The 23,801-nt window shown below is 44.9% G+C and overlaps 1 protein-coding gene across 3 annotated transcripts in view; it reads right to left on the bottom strand.

Moving 5' to 3' along the window:
* Window positions 1-6,429, bottom strand: part of si:ch1073-358c10.1 (mitochondrial peptide methionine sulfoxide reductase) — a 31,004-nt gene extending 24,575 nt beyond the window's left edge. Inside the window, exons 1-4 of one of the 3 annotated variants that reach the window (XM_041953637.1) lie at window positions 6,308-6,429; window positions 4,656-4,837; window positions 274-342; window positions 15-134 (exon numbers count right to left, since the gene is read on the bottom strand). In XM_041953637.1, coding sequence (XP_041809571.1) covers window positions 15-134; window positions 274-342; window positions 4,656-4,809 — 343 coding nt within the window. In that variant the 5' untranslated portion in view covers window positions 4,810-4,837; window positions 6,308-6,429. Of the gene's footprint in view, window positions 1-14; window positions 135-273; window positions 343-4,655; window positions 5,160-6,210; window positions 6,276-6,307 lie in introns of those variants that run through there. The other 2 variants (XM_041953638.1, XM_041953636.1) reach the window with 2 other exon arrangements.
* Between the last annotated feature and the right edge of the window lie 17,372 nt (window positions 6,430-23,801).

Genomic DNA, 23,801 nt, shown 5'->3' with positions numbered 1-23,801 from the left:
GCAGAGCGTATTACCTGAGCAAACCTCGTGGTACGTGGGGTTTGGTGTGAAGCCGCCGGCGTAGCCCACCTGTGTGGAGAAGACCCCCGGAAGCCGCCAGAAAAGTCTCTCGACTCCCCAGAAGCAGCCCATACCTGGCATGGCGACAGCACGCAGACAGAGTATTAGTGCGTCTGGGCCGCCGCAAAATGTGTCAATAACCACAAACTGATAGCAGAGGACTCCATAGTGGGTTGATTCTGATTACAGAAATGTGTGATTGTGCAGTCTCACCAAACATGATGGTCTCCATGCCTTCTGGAAAAGGCTCCACGGTGGGATTCCCATTGACTGCGTGCTTGTCTGTGAAGGGAAACAGTGCGTGAATGTGAAATCATAACACCATGTTTCGACAGTACAAATTAGAGTACGCGTGCACAGAGGCCCATTAGCAGCCTCAGCGAGGCCTCACAGGTCCGCCCTTCGTTACGGGCTGACCCAGGCCAGCGGATCAGAGGCAGAAGCTTCTGAGCTGGAAGACATTTAAGGGATTACACGGCCTCGGCCGCCATTCTATCCCCGCTGTCCTCTCCTCAATACCCACAATTAAACACAATCACGCAGTCATTTTCTGGTCTCCCCCTCACGGTACTGTATGTCTCCAAATCGGAGCATACTAAGTGCTCGGCTTGGCACCTTTGGGCGTCCGCGACGCGAACCAATGCCGGCACATCAGGGGCGCACGCTTGTATAACCTCACGAGCAGGGAAGGGCCTCAATGTTGCCCTAATCTTCACCATGTTAAAAATACCTCATAAGTAAAACAAGTGCTGAGAGGTGGTGAGGTTGGGGGGGGGTGCACTATCCTGCCAACTGTGCTACGTGGAATTAGAGCGCTAAAAAGGAAGTGTGTGTGTGTGTGTGTGTGTGTGTGTGTGTGTCTGTGTAGCCCACAGATGTGTGAGGAGGATTAGGGTTTAAGAAGACTGAGGTGACTTAGCGTGCAAATCTCCACTAAGCAAGGCTGGTTTGTACTGCAACCACTAATATTAGTCTACAGATAAACAGGCCACAGGGTGCACTAAGAGCTTAGGCACATACCAATAATGGATGCACGCTCTAAGTTCAATGTGTGATTGCTCTCTGGCTGCTCTGGTGTGTGATGTGCGACATTGACCTGAATACAAACACTCTCTAATCTGACAGAGACATAATAGTTCATTTCCTAGATGAGCTCAAACTGAGATGACAAAGACCAGCCACCTGCAGCTGATTTCAGACCGAGCCATCACTGTAAGAGCCAGAAGCGCTGAAAGGACACGATGGCACGCCTGGACCCTGAAGATTAACAAGTGTTTTGAAGGAGATGGGCGGCAAAAGAAGCAGCGCAGCACTTCAGCTGATACCACCTGTCTTGGTGTGCCACCTTAAGGGCACTTTGAGATATAAGACAAACTTGTTTGGTTTTTCTGTGCAGTAACAGATTGCAGTAGCATGAAGGACTCCTGAAATGTCACAGAGGCCTGGCTGCCTTCAGGCAGTCCCTTCCTGCCCTCCTGTTGTGCGACAGTTCTGTCTTTTAGCAGCAGGTTGTTTGGCACTGCCAGGTCATGTTCACGGGCACAGTCAGCTGCAATCAAAGTACATCTGTGTCAGCGACTGTACTGGCTGTATATTCTCAGTCCACGGGGGGGGGACTTAAGGTGGTGGGAGGACAGGAAAAATCTTCATCCTTCTTCTGTTTCGTCTTTATCCTCTGCTCACTCTCACCCTCTTGTCCTGCTTTTCTGGCCCGAGATGAAAAGTACTGAACTTGCCAAATGATGGAGAGAGAAAACGAGAGAGTGAGAGAGAGACAAGTGTGCGATAGAGGAGGAGGAGTGGGAGGAGGAGAGTTCAGCCTGCCAAAACAATAAAAGGAGTAAATAGCCAGTGAGAAGCAACAGATGAGGGTAGCAGAAAGGCAGTGAAGGATTCTTTTGGCTTTCAGACCACCGTGCCTTCAGGCGCTATATAAAAAGACCAAGCACTTCATCCAAGAGAGAACACAGGGAAAACAAACAAGCAAGCAAACAAATAAACAAACAAAAAAAAGAGAGGTAAAAATGAAGACAGCCAAGAACACGCCGACACAGCACTGTCCAGAGAAGCCAAACTCCGAGCCAAACCTCCCCGCCCTCTCGTCTCTCTCAGCTGCTCTCCATCTTCACTTCACACTCTCTTCCTCGCACCACCTTCCCATCATCCCTCGCTCTCCTCTTACGAACACGTGCACACGCGCCCGCACGCAATCAGCCGCGCAATCGCTCGCGCACCGACCTCTGCCGTGGGTATTTCTCCCATTGAGCAGCTGGCAGTGGTCCAGGTGGTGCCAGGCTGGCTCCTTTCACTGTGCCTAGCCCAGCATTCCCCCCTGCCAGCCCCAGCGCCCACACCCCATTCTGCCAGAATTACCCCACCTAACACACACAGGCACAGAGAAAGAACTGGCTGAATACCCTCACTACGCTGCCTCACTACGCCAGCAAAAGAAAGAACAGAGGACGACAAAAAACAAGCAGGGAGGGTGACTGACTGAGCTTACAAAGGAAGAAAAACAGGCTGAATATGGGGGAAGGATTCATGAAAAGGATTTTTTTTTCCCAACTTGGACGAGATATGGGCGTAATTTCTTTTGTGCGCCTTTGTTTTCGAGGATATCTGAAAAGCGCAGTGCAGGCTATACAGTACAGCGGGACTGAAGCGGAATACTTTGGTCACCTTTTGTTGCTTTTAGCATGGTGTTTGTAGGCGGCTGGACCAGAACCAAAACATCGGACCCGGCTCCCCGCCACTTTGCCTGTATCATGGTCGCTATCATTCAAGGGCACAACAATCTGTTGCTCGGCGGATAACGTCCAGTTTGACTTGTTTCGGCGGGTATTTAGTCTTTGTTGCCCTTCGATTCTACCCGTGGTCCCCTGTTTCTCACCCGTTAAACTGAAGTCCAGGCGCTGCTGCCCCCTCATCGAGAGAAACAGGAGAGGTACTATCCCTGGATGCCAAAACTGGTAACAGAAAGGTCGATTTCCAGGCTGCTCTGTTTATTTCCTTCCAAAAAAAAAAAAAATCCATTCTCTCTCTTTCCCTCTCTCTCTTCCTCTTCCCTCCCTCTCGCTATTCCTCTTTCTAGCTTCACACAGGTTGGCAGAGAGTCAGGCACGAGTCGTCGGAGGAGGGTGATGCTTTATACTGGTGCCAACTACCCTCTGCTGTATGGGAGGAGGGGTAGGGGCGAGAAAGAGTGGGGCAAAGGAGGGGAGGGGAGGAAAGAGGAAAGACTGGTGGGAGGTGGTCGATTTTTAAAAACAGTGAGAGGTAGGTAAAAGAAATGATGCCGCTGTGGCCTGAAAACAATCAACTTGGTACTGTGACACATGCATTTAAAGCTGCCTATGTTCAGGCTGGGAAAGCTGTCTAGACTGTGAAGCGTACAACTTTGAAACCACTCCATGCTAGCAAACGGTTGCTATGGAGAAGACTACCTACTAGAGCACTTGCTCCATTATCGGCTTCCAGCAAGATGGAGGCACTTCCTGATGGGGCCCGCTCAAATTTCTTTACCCAAACACCGATCTGGCGAGGGAAGAGGGCGATGGCATCCACCTGCTCGGTGCAAATGAATAAATGCATGTGGTTTTTAACTACACAGTAAAAATTGCCTTGACGCTCTCCCTCTGCAGACAAACCAGAGTAAATCCACCCATTCTCTATATGGCTTATACTCTACAGTGAGACATCCCAGCATGCATTGGGCAAGAGGCATGCTGCACTATTCAGGGTCTCCAGCTCCTCATTGGGGAACCACAGCGCTGCCCATCAGCAAAATCTCCTTAATTTATTTATCCGGTTGCATATTTAATTTGCATGCATTTCCATTTACTTATATATATATATATATATATATATATATATTACACAAATACATATTTTTTTCTTCCCCCCTGTACTTCTCGCAAAAGCCCCAAAAAAGCAAGGGCGTCTGGAGACAGCAGAGATGGGAAAACAAGAGAGAAATGATGCCAGAAATATATCTTTGCCATGAACCTGCTTTAAAGAGTTACAGCGAAGCATGTAACAGAGATTGATTTTGGTCAGCTGACCTCCCCCATCCTGTTTGGAAGAAATATTGGCAGTCTATCCTGCACTGACTCAAAATAATAGCTACTGTGCCCCTACCATGTAGCAATCTGCCACTGGATCATTCTCGCCAAGGTCACAGAGTACATTATACAGACTGGAGCGAGGGAGGGAGCGCGGGACGTCTGAACAAGGAACAAGGAGCTTCTTTAAAGGGGCTGGAGGAGCAACTTTCAAAATTAGTGATCTTCACTGAAGAGAGGACACAAATGTGCGCGCACACACACACACACACACACACACACACACACACACACACACACACACAAGGCTGGGACTGCACAGGGCATATGTGGCGACAGTCCTTGCAATCCCCAAATTTCTCATGCTTACTGGCCCACACTGAAAAACACAGAAGTGTGCTATTCCAACACACACATACACACGCTAGAACAACCCCGTCCCCACCTAAGCCGCCCCCCACGGTGAAAGGGGAGGAACAGATTTCTGCCATGCGGTGTCTCCGAGCTGCTTCGACAGACGGAGCAGGAACTTACGACGGGGCGGAGCCTTCATGCGCATAATGCCCAGATGGGCCCCTGGACGCTGCGGCACCGCTTCCTCCCATGCACTCACACCCGGCTCCCACAATGCACTTTGTGGATGCCTCAGTCTGAGTAGGTGAAGGCAGGGGCCAGGCTCAAACACCATCGCGTCTCGCCTTTGTCGCACACTCCACCTGTCCCAAAATAGTACGATGAAAAGCTGAATGAAGGGATGAAACGGGCTGAGATGACAGGTTTGACTCTACGACTGCATCGCAAGACAGGACAAATTTATAGACAGGAAGTGAAAGAGGGAGCAGATGCTCACATGCGCTGAAAACCGAGAAAACAGTTTCAAATCTTCATTTCAGAGAAGCAGCTAAACATTTGAAAAACAGCACTAATTAGCACAGCATATTTTCTTCCGAGCGTCTGACGGCGTCGAGAACTTGATCCACACAGATTTCTTTCATGCTGATTTCATCGTCAACTTTCCCACCATACGTCCCAACAGGCTGCCACTTCAGATTTTGTGGTTGCCTCAAAGATTTCATTACAGGCCCAAAACGAAATCGCAAAACACCAAACGGGCTAATGAGCATTACAGCAAGTGTATCTTGGGCATACTTGGTTTAAAAGGTTAAGTATGCTACATTTGGTTCCCATGGTCATAACTCAAAGGGAGAAATCGCTGCTGATGAACTGTGTGAAAACGCTCTGCGGAGGATTAAGTGTTTGCAATGCTTCATCCAAAGTCTGGTAGTAGATCAACCTTTGTTTTTTTATAGAATTCAAATACAAAGAATATATTAACTGCACACCCCATGGACGTGCTGGCAGATGTCCCTCAAGAGTCATAATAAGACGTCACAAATGGAACAACGGTCAGCCATTTTTTTTGGCTTCATCAGCTTTTTCTCAGCATATTCCCGTAACAACATCTCTCTGACGCATCCTGTGTTCATCATTTCAATATGAAATCATGTCTCTGTACTGTTACCTCTCAGGCCTCGACATTTACAGCGGACAGGTGAGCTCCGGATTGATCTCTGGACTAACCTTCATCTGACAGATTTGTGTCAAGAATGCTGTTGGCCAAACAGTCTCAATTTCCTCATGTTAAGGACCCCCTGCTGAAGACACTTTAAACCACACACACACACACACGCACACACACTTGAAAACAGTTGTGACCCTGATAGCTGTAATTTCAAGTCTTTTGTGCAGAATGGACCTGTGGTAAAATGAGGTATATGCAGCTCAAAGTCTAATTCCAACCACTGGAGTATTTGCTGAGAAAGCAGGAATAGCAGAAGGAGGCATCACCCATGACGCCCTTCAGACTCTGGGACTGTAGGCCTAAAGCCAACACAAGTTTGGAATTAAGTGTTTCATGAGCTGCAACTGTTCTGTCTAACATTCAAATATCCGCTTGCCATTACTTTATTCAAAATGTCCGTCTTAAAGAGTTATAACTCCATAACTACTCAACAATAGCACTTAAACACGGAAGTCCACCAGTTATTGTTGTTCTATAACGGCACGAGACAACTTTGTTATTTTCTACCTGCGTTTGGCACACGTCCCACGAGCACGTGGACGGCTTGCCAGCTGTCAGCTCGTGCCATCGCCGTGGTAACAACTTGGCACCGCGTGTCATTTACCTGCCACGAGCATTTTCTCCTCTCTTCCTCTCAGAGCGCGGTCTCTGCTCGGCAGCTGAGTCTTATCTGCCATTGAATCAGCGGCAGCGAGCGACACGGAGACCAGGAGCAGCCACACGGCGTGTGTTTGTGTTTGAGAGAACCACCGTGAAAATGGCAGCGTCTTCCGGGATGCCTCCATAGCGCCACGCCGTCGGCGTTTCGCAGCCGGGACGGCGGAGAGAGGGAGGGGTGGAGAGACGGCGGCGAAAGCGCAGTCAGTATGAATATTCATCGTGCGTGGGCAACGTCGTGCACTGCATATTAACTAATCAAGGGGTTAATATGACTTTGGCACAAAAGCCTACAGTGCACCGTGTGCGGGAACGAAATTAAATTTAAATAAATATCCACGCCGTTCTGCATGCAAATGAGCTCGCGCCAATTATCAGCCCTCGCTCTGTGGGAGGCGCTTCTGGTCGTATCAGGTTGGAGTATGGATGTATGGATGAGTAGTTTTCTCTTTGTGGCTCATTTTACATGCGTGTCCACGGCTAACTGCCTGCAAAGTGGCTCAAGCCCTGCATGTATTATACACGTGTTTTAAAAAAAGCGTGCGTAAAGAAGGCTGCTGGTGTTGTGTCTGTCACACAACAACGGCCAAATGATGGCTGTTCAAAATCAATACTGTTATTACTATAGAAAGACAGACGTCCATTTAAAAGCCCATCTCAAAATATTCCAGCGACTGTGGACCATTAAAGTACATTTGTCTCCACCCTGCTCCACATTGGGCCTCTCTACCTATTTTTTGCTATTTAAACCTGAAAACTGTATTTTTCTTTAAAAAGTGCTTATTGTGGCTTATTGTGTTGCTACACCTGTATGGTCAAACAGTATAAAAGGCACATCATTTTGGTGACGTTATGTTCTGCTCTTTGATTATCAGGTCGGTTTGGTCGTACCTGCTGACAAATGCCAAAGTCATAAAACTTAATTACTTTCATTAATAATATATTTGCCTTCAAGTTACCTGCTCAGTTGATGGTATTTCTAAGGCGTGCCAGCAACACTGAGGTCAAACACCACGACAGTACATGCTCTGTCATCTTGGCTGTAATTGCGATGTGCAGAAAGTTGTACAACCCAGATTCTCAAAAACGTTCGGACGCTGTGTAAAATGTAAATAAGAACAGAATGCAATCATTTGCAAACGAACAACAGTTTTACAAAGTGTTCCCATGCAGTAATCTCCTTCATACAACCGTGTTCACAAAGTGGTGAACCTCGCTCCATCCTCGCTTGTGAACGACTGAGCCTTTCCAGGATGCTCCTTTCATACCCAATCATGATACTGTCACCTGTTACCAATCCACCTGTTTACCTGTGAAATGTGTTTTTGGAGCGTTCCACAACTTTCCCAGTCTTTTGCTGCTCCTGTCCCAACTTGTTTGAAATGTGTTGCTGCATCAATAAGCAGATATTTATAAAAATCAGTGAAGTCGATGAGGTAAAACATTGAATATACTGTCTTTGTACTGTTTTCAGTTCAGTATATGAACAGAAAAATAGACACATGGCAAAAGTTAGACATGATTAAAGTTGTGAAAGAGTCTGTTTTAACCCAGACTGTGATATTTTCCTACACCTAACCAAGTAGTTTTGATGCCAAACTTACCCATGTGGTTATGGCCCATAAATGTAACCAAACGAATACAAGTAGCGTGGCAACAATAGGTAACACATGGGATACAAACCCCAGTCTCCTCAGTGAAAATCCGATACTTTACCCATTCATCCACCATAACCCGCCATGATGGTCCTGCAGCAACATTGTAATGTTGTCGGAACAACATCAACACGGTGATATCAGATAAACCAGTGTGGTACAATGTGGCTCAGTCATCAAAAGCTGGACATGATTTACACTCTGTTACAGATTTCTCCAATGTGACAATACACTGCTTTTGTCTGCTCATTTTAAACCAAACATCTTCGGGTTCGGGACTGTTGGTTGGACAAAACGAGGCAGAGACGCCCCTGTGGACTTTGGGAAACTCTGATGGATGTTTTTCACAATTTTCTTATATTTTATATACGAACCCATCAATGAAATAAACCACCAGTTGCGGAAGAGAGTCACATAGAGTCTGGAATCCCAGCAGCCTTGTCCCTCTCACTCCACCCTCACATTTCCTGTGTGATTCGCCGCAGAAACGTATCGAGTAAAGGCAAAATGCCCCCAAGAACTCCCAAAGAGTCACAGGCCTGCACCGGTCAGCGCACTCTCAGATGTGATTTTATCCACTGCAGCCAGACCAGCAATGCGATCGTAATGAGGATGATTATTTACGTGTCAGGACTTAAAGCGTTCTCGTGCATGCTCTGAAGCAGCCAATTTACTGGTAACAAAGAATCCAGGCCATTGTTCCTGTATCCTGCAAGCCAGAATAACATCACACCCTGCTGCAATCCCCCTTTCCTCTCTCCCTCTCTTCCCCTTTCTCTCGCTCTTATCTGCCGGGGAAATGAAGCTCAATCACCTGCGGAGGAGCTGAGGGCGGCACAGGGGACTTTGCAATGCAAATGCCAGGTAATTACCCGAAAGCTAGGAGAGTGGAAGCACACAGGATGAAAATAGAGCAGGCAGAGAGAGAGAGAGAGAGAGAGCAGGAGAGAGAGAAAGAGATGAACCGAACACCGGTTCACAAGCCTGTTGATGCAGGATGATTGGGGTGTTTTGGGGGTGTGTGGGGATGTAGGAGGAAGAAAGGGGAGAGGGGAGGAGGGGGCAAAAAGGTGATGAGAAGCACAGGGATGGATGGGAACCACAAACACACACACACACACATATAGCGAGGCCACACTGTGTGTTAATTCCCTCCCTGTGTGTGCGTCTGTACCCGTGAACGAATGTGTGCACCCTTCTAACAAAATGATCAATAAATTTAATGTTTTCCTGAGTCTCTGCTGTATGTGATGGAGGAAGGATCTACTTTTAATTCAGAAGAATGTCTGCGGTGAATAAACCAGTTTTTTTTGCATGAGTGCAGTAGCAGTTTGAGTAGAAGTGTGTGTGTGTGTGTGTACACGCTTGCATGCGTAAGTGTTTGCGCCTGGGTGCACCACTGTGTACGTGCTCTCTAATGGGCACTTGTGTATGTCGTGTATGTGTGTGCATGTGGTGGGTGATTGCATATGTTCGTGTGTGTGTGTGTGTGTGTGTGGTTTGTGTGTTGTACCGGAGGATTTAGTGAGTATGCCAGCTTGCAGCTGTTTGATTGTCAGTGAGTGAGAGCGAAGAGATGTGCAGATGTGAGTGAGTATCAAAGAGATTATGAAATGACCTGGAATTAAACGCCGCAGTAGGTTTTAACTGGGTATCGTGGCACGTTAAGCCCGCTGTTTGATTGCGAGGCGGTTGGAGAGCTGTATTTTTACCTGGTTTAGACAGAAAAATGCAATTTCATTTAATAAGTCAAATTGTTTGAAAGTCAATACAGGAATCTAGCCCTCGATCGTCTGATCGTTTGTGTGTTTGTGGACGATATTACCAAGCAATAGTGTGACTCACAAGCTGTTGCACCTTGGCTCAACAGCTACCTCTGATTAACATCTGAACAGAACAGGAGCCAGCCAAACAGAAAACTGTTTTGGCGATTTAGTGTAATTGTGGCTTTGCTAAAGTCTCACTTCGCCTAATTAGAATAATAAATCATTCCGCCTCGTTGTTTTCAAAGGGCCCTCCATCGTCTCGCCGAAGCAGGTGGGATTGTGGGATGGTGTGAAAAACAAAGGCTTTGATTGCCCTGCTGAAGCTACAGTCAGTTAAAAGCAACGTGGCGCTCTCCCGGGATTCATATTCAAAACTAAGCCGTATCAGTTCATAGACCTGAGTGGGAAAAGCCAACTTGACAAATTTTGATTCATACGCTGGCCCATGCTTGACTTCACTTGACATAAATCATTTGGCTCATTGGAAAATGGAGAGAAGGGATTGGGGGGGTTTGTTTGAATAACATGAAAGGCGGAGGGGAGGTTGTTTGGTGGTACCTTTCCAAGATGGCTGTTGTGTCTTTCGGTTGTTTTCTCCAGGGAAGAAAATAGACACGCTGATGAGGCCATATTGTGTTATAGCAGATATTGCAATGTAACATCTACCTCCCTTTCCTCTCTGAAGTTTACCAACATGAAGTATAAAATCAGTGGCAATGATTAGACAAAGCACGTGGAATACTGTCCAAGATTAATACGAATTTAACCGTTATTTTCATTATCCGTTAATCTGCAGAAAAATCAATGAATTTTGTCAATAGCGTCAGAAAATAATGAAAAATGTCTATCCCAAAGGAAAAAATTCAGCTTCCAAGGTCTAGTTACATCAATATCTGTCTTGGAGGAGTACACCATAAGACAGCAAAAGAGAAAATGTTGATATACGTATAATATATGCACAACTGCCCTCTTGTTCATAAATATTCTGTTTTGACACATTAATGTAAATTTCTGTAAGTTGTTCTTTCAACTTTGAGAGTTTTCCACAATATGGAGGGCGTGAATCTCTGTCTCAAACCTTCCCAGCCCAGTCGCCAGGATAAACTGTTGGCATTGTATGTTTCTGAAATTCAAGGATACATGAAATTACGTATGTTGATCCGATACACGTGTATTATATCAGCGTTTGTAAGTAAATTTCTAGAGTAGGTGTCAAAGTGGTTCAGATTACCAGTTCCTGTTTATGAGCTGAGTTTCTCCCTGAGAGGAGGAGGAGGAGAATGGGATGGTGATGGCGTGACAGCGAGGTGAGGCGACTGCCAAGCAGCAGACCACTGTTCAAGCTGTGTTTGTGGCAACAGAACCAGGTACTGCAAGCCAAAACACGATCTTTTCCTAACCATAACCGAGTGGTTTCTGTGCCTAACCACAGCACTGGTGCAACATGAAGTTAGAAAGTGAAATGTAAAGAAGTGTAAAGTTTCAACATATCCTTGGTTTGCAGAAACATACTATGCCAGCATTTATTCTGGCGACTGGGTTGACCTTTCCTGTTCCACAGTGATTACAAACTGTATGCACTCCTGTTTAGGCAGCCATGTCTTTTTGTGTATTCTTCTCGTTTGATGCTCTCTGGGTCTTTACTCGGTCGGGATGCGCCTCTGCTTCTGAACAGATAGGCTGCCAATTTGTAGTCTCTCTTAAGAGCCGTGTAGCATATCGCTGTATTGTGAGTTTTGGATTTGTTATCTCAGTGGTTCAAATAATTAGATTTAATTTGTTCAGTGGTTTCAGTTCATTGTAAAATGTTTGTGGCGGCAGCGGTGCTTATGAAGTAAATCTGGAGAGCTCCTGCATCTGAAGGGCTTTATAGAGTACAGCAGGGATTGTCAGGGACTAGACTTAAGTTTAATAGCTCTTTTTCAATATTGATCATGAGTGGGAAGAGAGGCTCTGCTATACATGAATTGTTTGGGACTTTCTCTCATGAACATTCAGACTGAATTATATTGGTCCTCTGTTGAATGTTTGGCCCTTTAATAAAATGTAAGCTGGTTCAGCTCTACACTTCAGCTGCACTTACAGCTACACTGTTACATGGTTCTAACCAATTTTGTCTAATTTAGTCAAATGTCTACATACATACATGCATTTCCGTCAGGAGTTTTGATGACGTTATGGACAATAACAGTGAGCAGAGGTGGAGGAAGTATTCAGATCATTTATCCATGTAAACATACCAGTGCCACACTGTGAAAATACTCCATTACAAGTAAAAGCCCTGCAAGTAAAAGTACAGAAATTATTGGCAACAATGTAAAAGTAAAGTACTCATAATGCAGAATTGCCCCTGCCGGTGTTACAGGATTATATTACTGCATCATTATTATTTGTGCATTAACATATAATAATTCAAAGCTTTAGTCAATGAAGATTTGATTTGCTTTATATACTGTTTGTTGGTTTAATCTGTAATACTGTGACAGTATTTTATAAACTGATGATGTTTTACATGTAAAATCTTATTCTAATAAGTAGCTACATGGCTAACAAATTAATGCATTAAAATATTTCCATCTTGATGTAGTGGAGTAAAAGTACAAAGTGAAATAAGATGAACATTCTCAAGTTAAAGTACCTCAGAATTGTCCTGAAGTATTCTTTGTGGGTATCTGTTCAACAGGAATCACACTACAGTCTCCTCTTGCACTGCCTCTCTGACAGAGATAGTCTCCTTCTTCTCACACAGTATAAATTTATATATTCTCTGACTTTTCTCGTCTGATTCTTCCGAATCATTTTCTCCTTCGTTAGTTGTTGCATTTTTACACATTTCAGAGCGGCAGGCAGAACTTTTGATATCACTGACACGATGTGCAGATACAAGTAGAGGGAGAGGACGGATAAACGGAGAAAACAAGAGGCGCTTCGAGCGAGCCGATTGCAGCTATAAAACGCCAGTCCACTTCCTCTCCCTCTCGCTCTGGCGCTCCACCCGTGCTAAGAGTGGATGTGCTAAGCCACTCTTGCCCTACATACAGCCTAAACAGCAGATTACTGACTGTCCCGCTAATCCCATGCACCAGGGCATGTGCCACTGTCACCATGCAGCAACCACCCAATCACCCTGCAGCCACCGTCACCATGCCTGCTGTTCTGCTAGCTGTGTAACCTCCCCCACCCCGATCCCCTAACATCTTCTCTCTTTCCGCTTTTGCTCAGTCATTTTGGATTTTCGGTTTTATTTCTATCCGAATAAAGCACGCTGGGAGATGGGATACCGAAATACTTCATTCCACTGGAGTCTGTCTCGCTCTGTCTTCCCTAGCAACACCCTGTCCCATCCTCATCCCCCCGGTGCCCCCCACCCTCTCCCAGTTTTAACCTCCTCATGACCACCTGGCATGGGACAGCTTCCTCCAGTCCCTCAGCTTCACCTAAACCACCAGGCCTGAGATTAAGGTTAATCTGGACCTTGTGTCATCCTGTATCTATCCACCACCCCCACAGCCATTCTTTCCTCCCTCCCTCCCTCCTCTTTACCAAAGAGGCTTTGGTTTAAAATCCTTTATTGTGAACCCCCGCTCCCCTTGCAGTGTCTTTCTGCCTGCTGCCAACTGCAACTTTTCCTCCCGCACCACATCCTCAGCCAATCCTTAAACAGATACTGGTAGAACCTGTCCCCGAGCGATGTTGGTTAAGAGATGCGAGCAAAGGATTTTTGCATTGTGTTTCGCCTCTGAAAAAAATTAGGCAAGCACATGCACAATGGAATAAAAGCAAATGCTTGCTTGTGAATGTGTGCATACGAGCATGCGGCAATACATAACTATACTTAGCAAGCGTGCATAGAGTGTGACGACTTGCCTTGTAATGGTGTGCATGTAATGGTGTAATCTAATGGCATATGTGTGTATCTTCATCCATGAATGTTTGAGAGTGCTTGCTCAATTTATATGAGCAAGGGATTTAGATGAGAGTCGAGAGAATTCATCCTCCACTCTGCTGTCCCAGTCACCCAACCCCCTGTGCATTTAGCCAGCCGAGCCCTCCCGGTCGTCTCACCCCGAGGACAGACTGAAGGCAGGGAGGCCCGAGTTGGATGGATGAAGACGCAACACAATGGCGCAGAGAGAAAAGATGCGTAGAGAATGAAGACAAAAATGGGGGAAAGATACAAAGTGCCAAAGCCCCTTTTCATTTTTTTGTCTCTGGAAATAAATGGCAAATTCTCCCTCAAGCAAAGTCTCCTTTCTTGAGTTGAAAAGCCAGCAAAAAGCACTTGGCAGACAGAAACTGGTAGAATGGAGAGTGAGAGGTAAAGAGGCAGCGAGGGATGTAGGCCAGCAATAAAGTGTCTTATCGTAAGGGGGCAGAGAGAAAGACCCTTGAGCATGAGAACCTGCATGAGTTGTACGCTTTAATGAGAAAACGGCATGGAGGATCCATTGAAATGATCACAAGATGCTGATCTTACAATATTAACGTCAAATTCCCTGTGTAATCATAATCAGCCAGTTTCTTGAGCACTGTTTAATTTGTTCCGATTACACAGATAGTCCGTTCGCTTATTAAAAAGTCTGAGTATATGTAACATGATGATTATTTATAGGGTTAATTCATTTGATTCTCAGCCAGCCAAAGGTTCCTCACACACACACACACACACACACACACTACACGAACAAAACACACATACAGATAATCCAAACCTGATGACATTATCGTTTATGTGGCAGGACTTAATGCATAGCGGTAGGACGGGACGAGAAGGGTCTTCTAAATAGATCAGGAATATGGAATCCCGATACCTTCAGCGAAAAGGAGCAGCGAGACGAGAGAGTGACTGGTGGAGCAAGAGTGGCTGATTAAAGGGGAGAGAGCGGCGGAACATGCTGAGAGAGGAAAAAGTGGGAGAGTGAGGGGTGAAACGAACAATGTTCAAAGTGATAGTGATTGTGCAAGAGTGCAAAATGTCCACAGAGAGCACGAAGGAGAGAGCGAGCGATGTGGTTAATGGATGTAAATTAATTGCTGTCATGTGGATTCTGATACCAATAAATCAGGGTCAGTGTGGTCTCCGGTGCCATCTCTGCATGGATGTAAAAAGGCACGGGGGACATACAAAAAAATAAAATAAAATACATATATATGCAGTAATGTACAAATATACTGTTATTCAAATGAAATAAAGCATGATATGTTTGACAGATCTTTTGAGAAATGTTCTGATCCTCGTGCAATTTGTGCAACTTTGTGCAATAATATGTAATACGTCTACTCCATGACGACGAAAACTATAAGATGTAATAAAATCTATGCAGCCAGGAAGTTGTGTAATACGTGATATAAATGTAAGTAATTGAACAGCAACACCAAAATAAACTCCACTGCAGCACTCCTAGCACTTGTGCCTACATGTGATTTTTGGGATCCAGCGTGCCGCGCCATAAGATCCCCTTCATCACAAGGAGCTTTTTGAAAAATGCACCTCAAGTCCAAACAGAATACTGGATGCCAACTAGTGCAGACCTAACTGGGTTATAAATGCAATGTGGTCCAATGAATTAGTCATGCTTATTACTGAAAATTACCACTGTGCTTTCTGCTTAACTAGGCTGCAAAATTGATTTACCTTATTTCCCCAGTCTATGACCATCACAAAGACATCCTGTTATTATGAGGGCTACGAGTATTATTGTATGTGTTAATCAGAAAATACGTGAAGCATGTATTTTAATTACAAATCATACAAGGGCAATTTTAAAAACAAAAGCCTTTCAGAAAAACGTGTTGCCCACACATTAGAAGAAGCTGCCACAACGCTGCAACAGCACCAAATCATAATTCGGAAAAAAAAAACAAAAAACCTGTTAATGCTGATGTTCACGTTTTCACATTTTTAAAAACACATTTCATTCATTACACTTTACAGTACAGTATGGCCCATATTATATACACCGTGTTTTCTTTGATACTGTATGCCCCAAAGCAAATCACTCATGTTCAAACAGTAATATCTGAACATGACAGAAATGGTGCAAAATGGGAAGTAGGTCACATAGCAATTTATTTGACAAAAAGGGATGGGGGTGGGGAACTGGGGCATGCTGTATGCAGAGGCAGCAGCAAAAGGGAAGGTTTTTGGGAACACAGATCAGATAGTGTATGTTTGCATGTGTGTGTGTGCGTGTGTGTGTGTGAGAATCTGATTGTATGTGTTCGACCTGGAAGTAAAGTTACAAGCTGTTACGGCTCATCCAAGAACTGATTGGTCAGTCTAGAATTGAGGAAAAAAAAAGACTTCTTGCTGACCATGATCATGCACACTTACATTTTTTCGGTATTTAGTAAATATTGCCAACCACACACACACACACACACACACACACTTATCAGAGGCTCCATGGCCCACTCTAGAGAAATTGAAACTGATATTGCGGTCACTGGACCATATCAGCACATCTGACACAGAGTGTGTCAGCAGCATTGATCAGCTGTCAGTGAACTGCCCAGCTACCCCCAACCCCTAACGCAACTACACACACATATATACACACACACACACACACAGTTGAGCTGTGTGTATCACCACTGATATTTACAGAGTAAATACCCAAAATCCACACAACGTACTGTAAATACATGTATTCCCCTGCACAGACACCCACACACACTCGTAAGCTCTCAGGCTTCCTCCTGATCCTGTTTAAATCCCGTCATCACTGAACATCACAGCTGTATGATTTGCAAGTGCATGAAGGCCATATAGCTCGGTATTCTCCGCTGACCTACAGCGCTAAATGCTACAGCTTATCGAGCTATGCACTGAGACGCAGTGCTGAAGCATTTGCTCAGAGACTCCTTCATTTGTCTTCAGGTTCACCTGCCTGTGGGCCAGTGGCATTGCTGCAAACTGGGGCGAGAAAAAAACAAAACAAAAAGCCCTCGATAAAAATGCAATGTAGTGTTTTTACATCAAAAATAAATCTGGATGATAGGTGGTGAGTTTAGAGATAAAAAAAAACCACTTCTCCTGGAATAAACACGCAGTGGGGATTCAACTGATGCAAAAATAAAAATTAAATTTATATTGATCGAGGGGACCTTTCTGTGTGACACACTTTAATTTTGCAGTAGGCACATCAGCAGCATTGAAATATGCAGCCTCCTCACGCAAAGAAGGGAAAAATATGCATTTGCTTTCCTATTTGTGGTTAAAAAGGGATTTTTAAAATAACTTTAAGACTTAAAAAAAATAGAACATCCTCATAATGACTGGTGCATTTCATACGGCGCCTAAACAAAAGACGTATACATACAAACAAATCAATCTGTGGGGGCATTAGGTTTATGTGGCCCTATTTACATATTGAAAGACTATCTACTGTATATACTCTCAGCACTATCTAGACAATCTGGGCAGACTGCACTGAGGATCTCTAAAGCCACATTAACACATGAGAGAGGCTCTGGAGCACCAGTCTTTTCTAATGACTCGATAATCCGACCCAAATGCTGCCTGCTTGCTAATCTCTCCATCGGATTACCAAACTAGGGACGAGAGCTGTCTATTTGTCTCGGCCTGTCTCTCCCGGTCTTCCTGCCTGTCTGTCTCTCCCGGCCTGTCTCTTTGTATGACTGCTTCCTCTTATATTTTCCCTTGTATTTCTCCGCATGATAAAAAATTCTCTGCTTGCCTCTGTGATCCTCCTAGCTGTCTGCTAGCAGGGTTGCGCGCCTGTTTCGCCCGCTCTCATCCTCACACATGTACAAGCTTTTAAAATGGAGAACGGGGTAGCAGGGCATCAAAATGCCTTCCTCTCCTCATGCCAACGTGCACAAGGGTGAACGTGCCTAACCTAAACATATAAACGTACACAGCACCGAACGTGTGAAATTTACGGCATGTAATTTATGCCCATATATAATAAGGTTCCAGCCTTCTGTAAGAAATAGACGAAAAATATTTGACGCAAATTGGAAAGAATGGACAAGTGTATTCCACGAAAACAAATAAAGGAAAATTTTAGTTTCAAACTGTCGTCACTCACATTCTCTCCATCTCGCTCATAAACAGAAGGCCAAGCTGTCTCTATCGTTCCACCCTACAGCTCTGCTGCAGTGTTATTGTGCATTTCATGTAAACAGGTCTAAACTAATGTCCTATTTGTCACACATCAACCATGTCTGATTCTATATATTTACTATAAAACACTGCTGCTGTGTTCTGCCTGCGAGGCCCTACAAAATGTCTCTTTGATTTTACAGAAATCACTCTATGTCTGCCTGTGTGTGTGTGTGTGTGTGTGTGTGCGCGCGTGCATCTGTGGCCTGTTTGCATGTGTTTGTTAGTGCTCGGACTGAGCCGCGTCTCTGCCTTACGTGCTGCGGCTCAAACTGCTGTTGACAGTCTGCACAAACTTTTTGACATTGAGCTTTTCACAAAATAACACTTTACGCAACTAATGCTAACTGAGCATGTCTCCGAATTATCCTTCTCCACCTGGCAGTTTTTGCAGATTTGGTGACAGACGGGGGACAGATCGTATTTTCCACAAGAAATAATATATCAAATTCTAGGATATTTTATCCCATCCAGGTATGTAATTCTGCATGATATTGAAATAGATATATTTTATTTTACGCTTTTGCAAAAATGGAGATCAAAGGGTGTGAAGTAAATGTGTGTCGAATCACGACTGGGAAGACATGCAGCCGTTTAGCCTGCATGGTTTTGGTGACACCTGACAAATATCACACTACCAGCAGGGACTGAACCGGGCGATTCAAACTTCCAGCACCAACATAAGAAAAAGAACACAAAGAACAGATACTAGATATTAATGAAAAAAAAGGCAATCACCTCAACAGCTGGTATGTTGGCCTTAGAATGTGCTTAGAGTGTTAATGTTCATAAAACAATCACTGCACTAATTTTTCTAATGCTTCAAGCACATAAGTGCATTTGATTAATTGATCAATTTATTTGATTTCATTAGTAAAATGCAATTTGCCTGAACTCCTACATGCAGGACTGCAGATGTGATATGAAAGCACCGTGGCATTGGTCTGAACAGTTGTAGAAAAAATGGGAAAAACTAAGACTGACAGCTGATATAAGCAAAAATTCTTGAATGCAGTGGGATCAGTCAAAACATGAACACATAAAAAAAAAAAAATACTCGTACAGAATGGATCTCTTCCTGCATGGATATGACAGCTGTGGATGTCGACACATTTCAAAATAATGAGAAAGGTTAGGAGCGGGGGTATCGGGATGAGCTAAGTGGTGAAGTGAGGCATGAGACGGGGAAGAGCAATGGAGGACTGGAGGGAGCTGGTGATGGAAAAGGATTGGTGAAAAATAAAAAGAGGTGAGGTGGGCCCTGGTAGATTCAGCGCTGTTTAGTGGAGTGTGTGTGTGTTTGTATGAGAGGTAAAAAAAAGAAGGGGAGGGGGGGTGTTACTGCGGCTGTCCATTTCCCGGGATCAGCTGATGGCCGCGGATGATGGAGCGGAGAGGGGTCAAGGGTCAAAGCCTTGCATTGTCAGCCTAGCCCCGCTCTCCCGTGGGGGTTCCCTCCCTCTCTCGGCCCCCTCCTCCATCCATCCCCCGCCGCCTCCTGCACATTTACATACATTTATCAACACTGCGCGTCGCCGTGGCTCGCCGGGCGAGAGGATGCACCGCATGCATCACTGGCTGGCTACCCCTGCAGTCTGCGCCGCTGCAGCTCATACGTTCACGGCAAAAGCCACATTTGTACGTGCTTTATATTGCGTTCAGGCGCTGGTGCATGATACATATGTGCATGTGCATGAAACGTGTGTGTCACTGTGTTGCACATGTTAACAGAATTGTGTGTCTACATGCACATCTGTGTGTGTGTGTGTGTGTGTGCAGGACAAGACAGGGCCTCCCACCCCCCCAAGTATTAGGACTACCCTCCTCACCCCTCGTCCCCCCTCCCATTCCCACCACCCCCCACACACCTCCCCCACTTTGCCTGTGTAATCCCTGCCAGCTGGCCCCGTTGGCTAATCCCTCTGCACTGATCAGCTGGGCCACGCATCCAGTACGGGACAGGACAGGGACAGGGGCAGATAGGGGCGGGACGCTCTGTGTGTGTGTGTGTGTGTCTGCATGTGTGTGTGCGTGCGTGTGAGGTGGGGGGTGGTGTCGACCAGAAAGCATAAATTGAAGCCCGTGCCTTCGCCTCGGCGCAGTGTGTCTGTGTGTGAGCCAGTTGCCTGTTCCTCCTCGTCCGTCCATCCCTTATCTCTGTCCTTCTCCTCCTTCTCCCTTGGATCCTCATACATATATACCTACCAGGCGTATATATGTATATTTTACATCTTGGGCTTTTTTGTCTTCCTTTTTGGTTTTGTCTTGAGCAGATCCAAATGGATTTTTCTAATGGTGGTGACTGGGTAGAATTTAGCTGAGTTTTTCTTTTTTTTCCTCCTCTACCCCCTGACTGCATGCGTGACACCTGCCTGCCTGCCTCCCGTCCCTTCAGCCCCCTTGTCCGCCATCCCACCACCCCCCGTGTGCCTGCTCCCCTGCTCCTCTTCCCAACCCACAAGGACCTTCACAGGATGGAGCTGCGCAGTCACAGCTACAACTACAGCAACAACAATAACAAAACCAGGACCAAGGACCTGAAGGAGGAAATACTCTGCAGCTCCTCTGCTATTTTTCGCCTCGTCTTTAGAGAGGAAGGATATATTTGATCTGAGCAAACCCTATTCTGCTTGTGCTACAGTAGAATTGTATAGGCAAATACAGGAAAGGAATTGAGCGCAGTGGTCAAGAGTTTAAAAAGAAAGGGATTTTAAATGTAACAGTTGCATTTTTTTGGATGTGAGAGTCTTGCGTAATGGCAGAGAAGCTAAATTTTGTGTTTTTGCCTTTTTTTGTACATATTTACTATTATCCATCAGTCTTCACTCCTTGCTAAATTATCCATTTGTGTATGTAGTTATTCATCAGAGGATGGAGACTATTGTTATTTAGACCCTGTTTTCCTGTCTGTACATGGCTATAGTTACATGCGCAGAGTGCACAGAGAGAGAGGGGGAGAGAGAGAGAGAGAGAGAGAGAGAGAGAGAGAGAACAGGAGAGTAGGAGGGAGGGAGAGAGGGAGGGTAAGGGGGAGATAACGACACAGCTTTACCAACTGTAATGAAGAACTGCTTGGTCTGATTAAACCGTACCAAGCCCTTAACCAGGAGCAGTGGAGGCAGTGCTATAGTGAGGATAAGGCATAGCGGCGGATCGCAGTGTGTACTCATAAATATCTAGCCGTCATCCTTTGTTTTGCTCTGAGGGGAAGATGGTCTGCAGGAATGGTAGCAATCAGGTAGCTGGGCTGCTGCTCTCTTTATGGTGCAACAAAGGTAGCTTTGCTCGCTCGCTCTATCTCACTCCCTGTTTCTCTGTGCTCTCCTCTCTCTGTGGTGCTTTTTAATGATGTGCTGTATGTGTATACAGAGAACGCCTTAATGCTGCGACTGCTGCTTTGATGATCACTAGATGTATGTTTTTTTTTTGTTCACATTTTGGTGCTGGGGACTCCTACTTGCACATCCTCAAACGCATGCATGCATTCACACACTCTGGGCTGTGCAGTCAGAGGAATCACAATGTCATTGGCTTGTATCATATATGTTTTTTTTTTCCATGTATTGTCTGTATCAAAAACCTGTTTTCATTGGAAAGGGGAGAATGCATGCTGCCGTGGGATTAGCATGCAATGTACTTTGACGTGTGAAAGGACCGCATAGCCGCCTCTGAGCCCACAGGGAGGAGAGATCACAGGTGAGCAGAGAGGAAGGAGAAAGTCAAACAGGGATGGACTGACAAAATGCAACAATAGGATGCAATTTTAAGATTGAGAAAGTGGCCGCGTCTAGCAAGCGGCGCTCATGTTGAAAATCGCAGCACAACACGAATACAAAGGAGGGCAAAGTGGTGCTAAAAGCAGGGTAAGTGACAAGAGGAGAACAGGGCGCGAGAAGGAGCTGAGAACATTTTTGCAAGTTTGGGTTTGAGCTCTTTGTGTTCACAGTGGACCTTGATTTAATTTCAATACAATTAAGGCACGCGGTGAATGCCAAGAGAGAAGCCACAGTCTTCGCTCACCTGAGAGACCGGCATAAAGCCACTACAGGACAGGAGAGTGGCACCGGTAACCACACATATGGATGTTCGCTACAACCCTGCGAGATTAACAAGCAATGACATTAATTGTCACGGGGAAGGTGGGGGAGAAGCATTAGGCAAAGAGGTTGCAGAGCAGTGACCTAAGACAGGTGCACAGATCAGTTCATGCAAGCCACACAAATCTAGGAGAGGCATTACTGAGACATATAGCAAGCATAGAGGGAAATGCGGCACAATCACTGGGCACCAGTCGAAGTTGTATACCGGTTTCCATAATGACAGAACAGACAGAGCCGTAGGCAGCCTACCAGTGTCGGTCCTGTGGCCAAATGGACAGAGGGATCACACCAGGGGGATTTGCCATGTGGTGACAGAGGGCCACTTCAAAGGTCTGTGTGTTTACGCATGAGTGTACGCTTGCCCTATCTGAGAGGAGGATGGAAAAACAGGGTGAGAATCCTATAAGAGCATGATGTGCTGCTGTAGGAGAATTAGTGGTTGTGCTCATAGAAGGCAACAATCATTCTCACGCATGCTAGTTTATTTTACCTCAGCTGAGCATCTCTCCACCGCCATCCACACTCTGAAAATACGGCTTTGCACTTTATTTTGAATTTTCAGTTAAATTAAAGCTTCTTCTTCTATTTTTTTTATGGGTTTCAATGTCACACCTTTGTTTGTGTTTTTGCCGCTGCACAAAAAGTCTCAATAAAGAAGCCATTTCATGGACAACATCTCCATTTGTACTATGTAGTGTTTCTTTTCAAAGTACAAAAAGGAAAAAAAAAAGGCCCAAAACACATCAAGTAAATAATGAGCTTCATCTCAACTCCTATAATCACAGAGCTGCATCAAATGGTTCGAGCTGTAAATCGCTCTAGGCGATAGAGATGTGAGTTGACCTACATCTCAGATGATGGAGGCGGAAAGCAAAACAATGAAAATCCACGACATTTTTGTATACACGCTTTTAAATCTATTCTACTTACTGCTGTAGCTTTAATTCTCTCTGTTTGAAGGATATAAAATATGACTCAATGTAGTTATTGTAGGAAGAGAGGAGAAAATCATCACATAAACAATCACAGCAGCTGTAGTAAGCACAACATTTAGGCTAGAGAGATTTTCAGGTATGTGCAAAAGGCACCCCCCCCCCTCAAGAACACATCCTTCATCTATATTAAGCCTATATGCTTCTTCATGTTTTCATACACCAGTGGATGCATTTCATTATTGCCTGTCATCTCCACACAATTAGAGCGTGCAGAGGGCAAGTGTGCCACATATGTTGAGACAGAGGTCATCAACTGTTTTCAGGCCCCTTCGCCTGTCTACACATTATGCATTTTCACAAACTCTCAATAGCATTTGGACACAAGGAGAAATGAGGGGGTAATATTCAATATGTCAACAGTGCGGGACCCCTGGCGATGGTGAGCAGGTGACCCCCCTCACATGCTAAAAACATTCATCATGATGACATATTCTTATTCCTAAACAGCCTGCACATATATATATATATATATATATATATATATATATATATATATATATATATATATATATATATATATATATATACAATATGGTCCTATATTTCTTTTTAGCTCCCGCAGGTTTCCGACATGATGCAAAATAATGCTGATAAATTGGTGACAGGTGTGGAATTGTAGGCCTGTAGTGCACGAGGGGCATTATTGTCCATGTTAAAAAAAAAAAAAAACACTTTACATTTAAATCTAATATTGAAGAAAAAAACATTGTGACATATGGAGAACTTATAATAGCCTTTGCATAGACTGCGTTCATGTGACTGAACGTGTATGATTTTCTATTTTAAAAAAAGCAGTT

Source organism: Chelmon rostratus, chromosome 15 (genome assembly GCF_017976325.1).
Source record: "Chelmon rostratus isolate fCheRos1 chromosome 15, fCheRos1.pri, whole genome shotgun sequence".
NCBI classification, from domain to species: domain Eukaryota; kingdom Metazoa; phylum Chordata; class Actinopteri; order Chaetodontiformes; family Chaetodontidae; genus Chelmon; species Chelmon rostratus.
The sequence above is the reverse complement of the archived record's forward strand: the minus strand, read 5'-3'. Positions and strand labels throughout refer to the sequence as shown.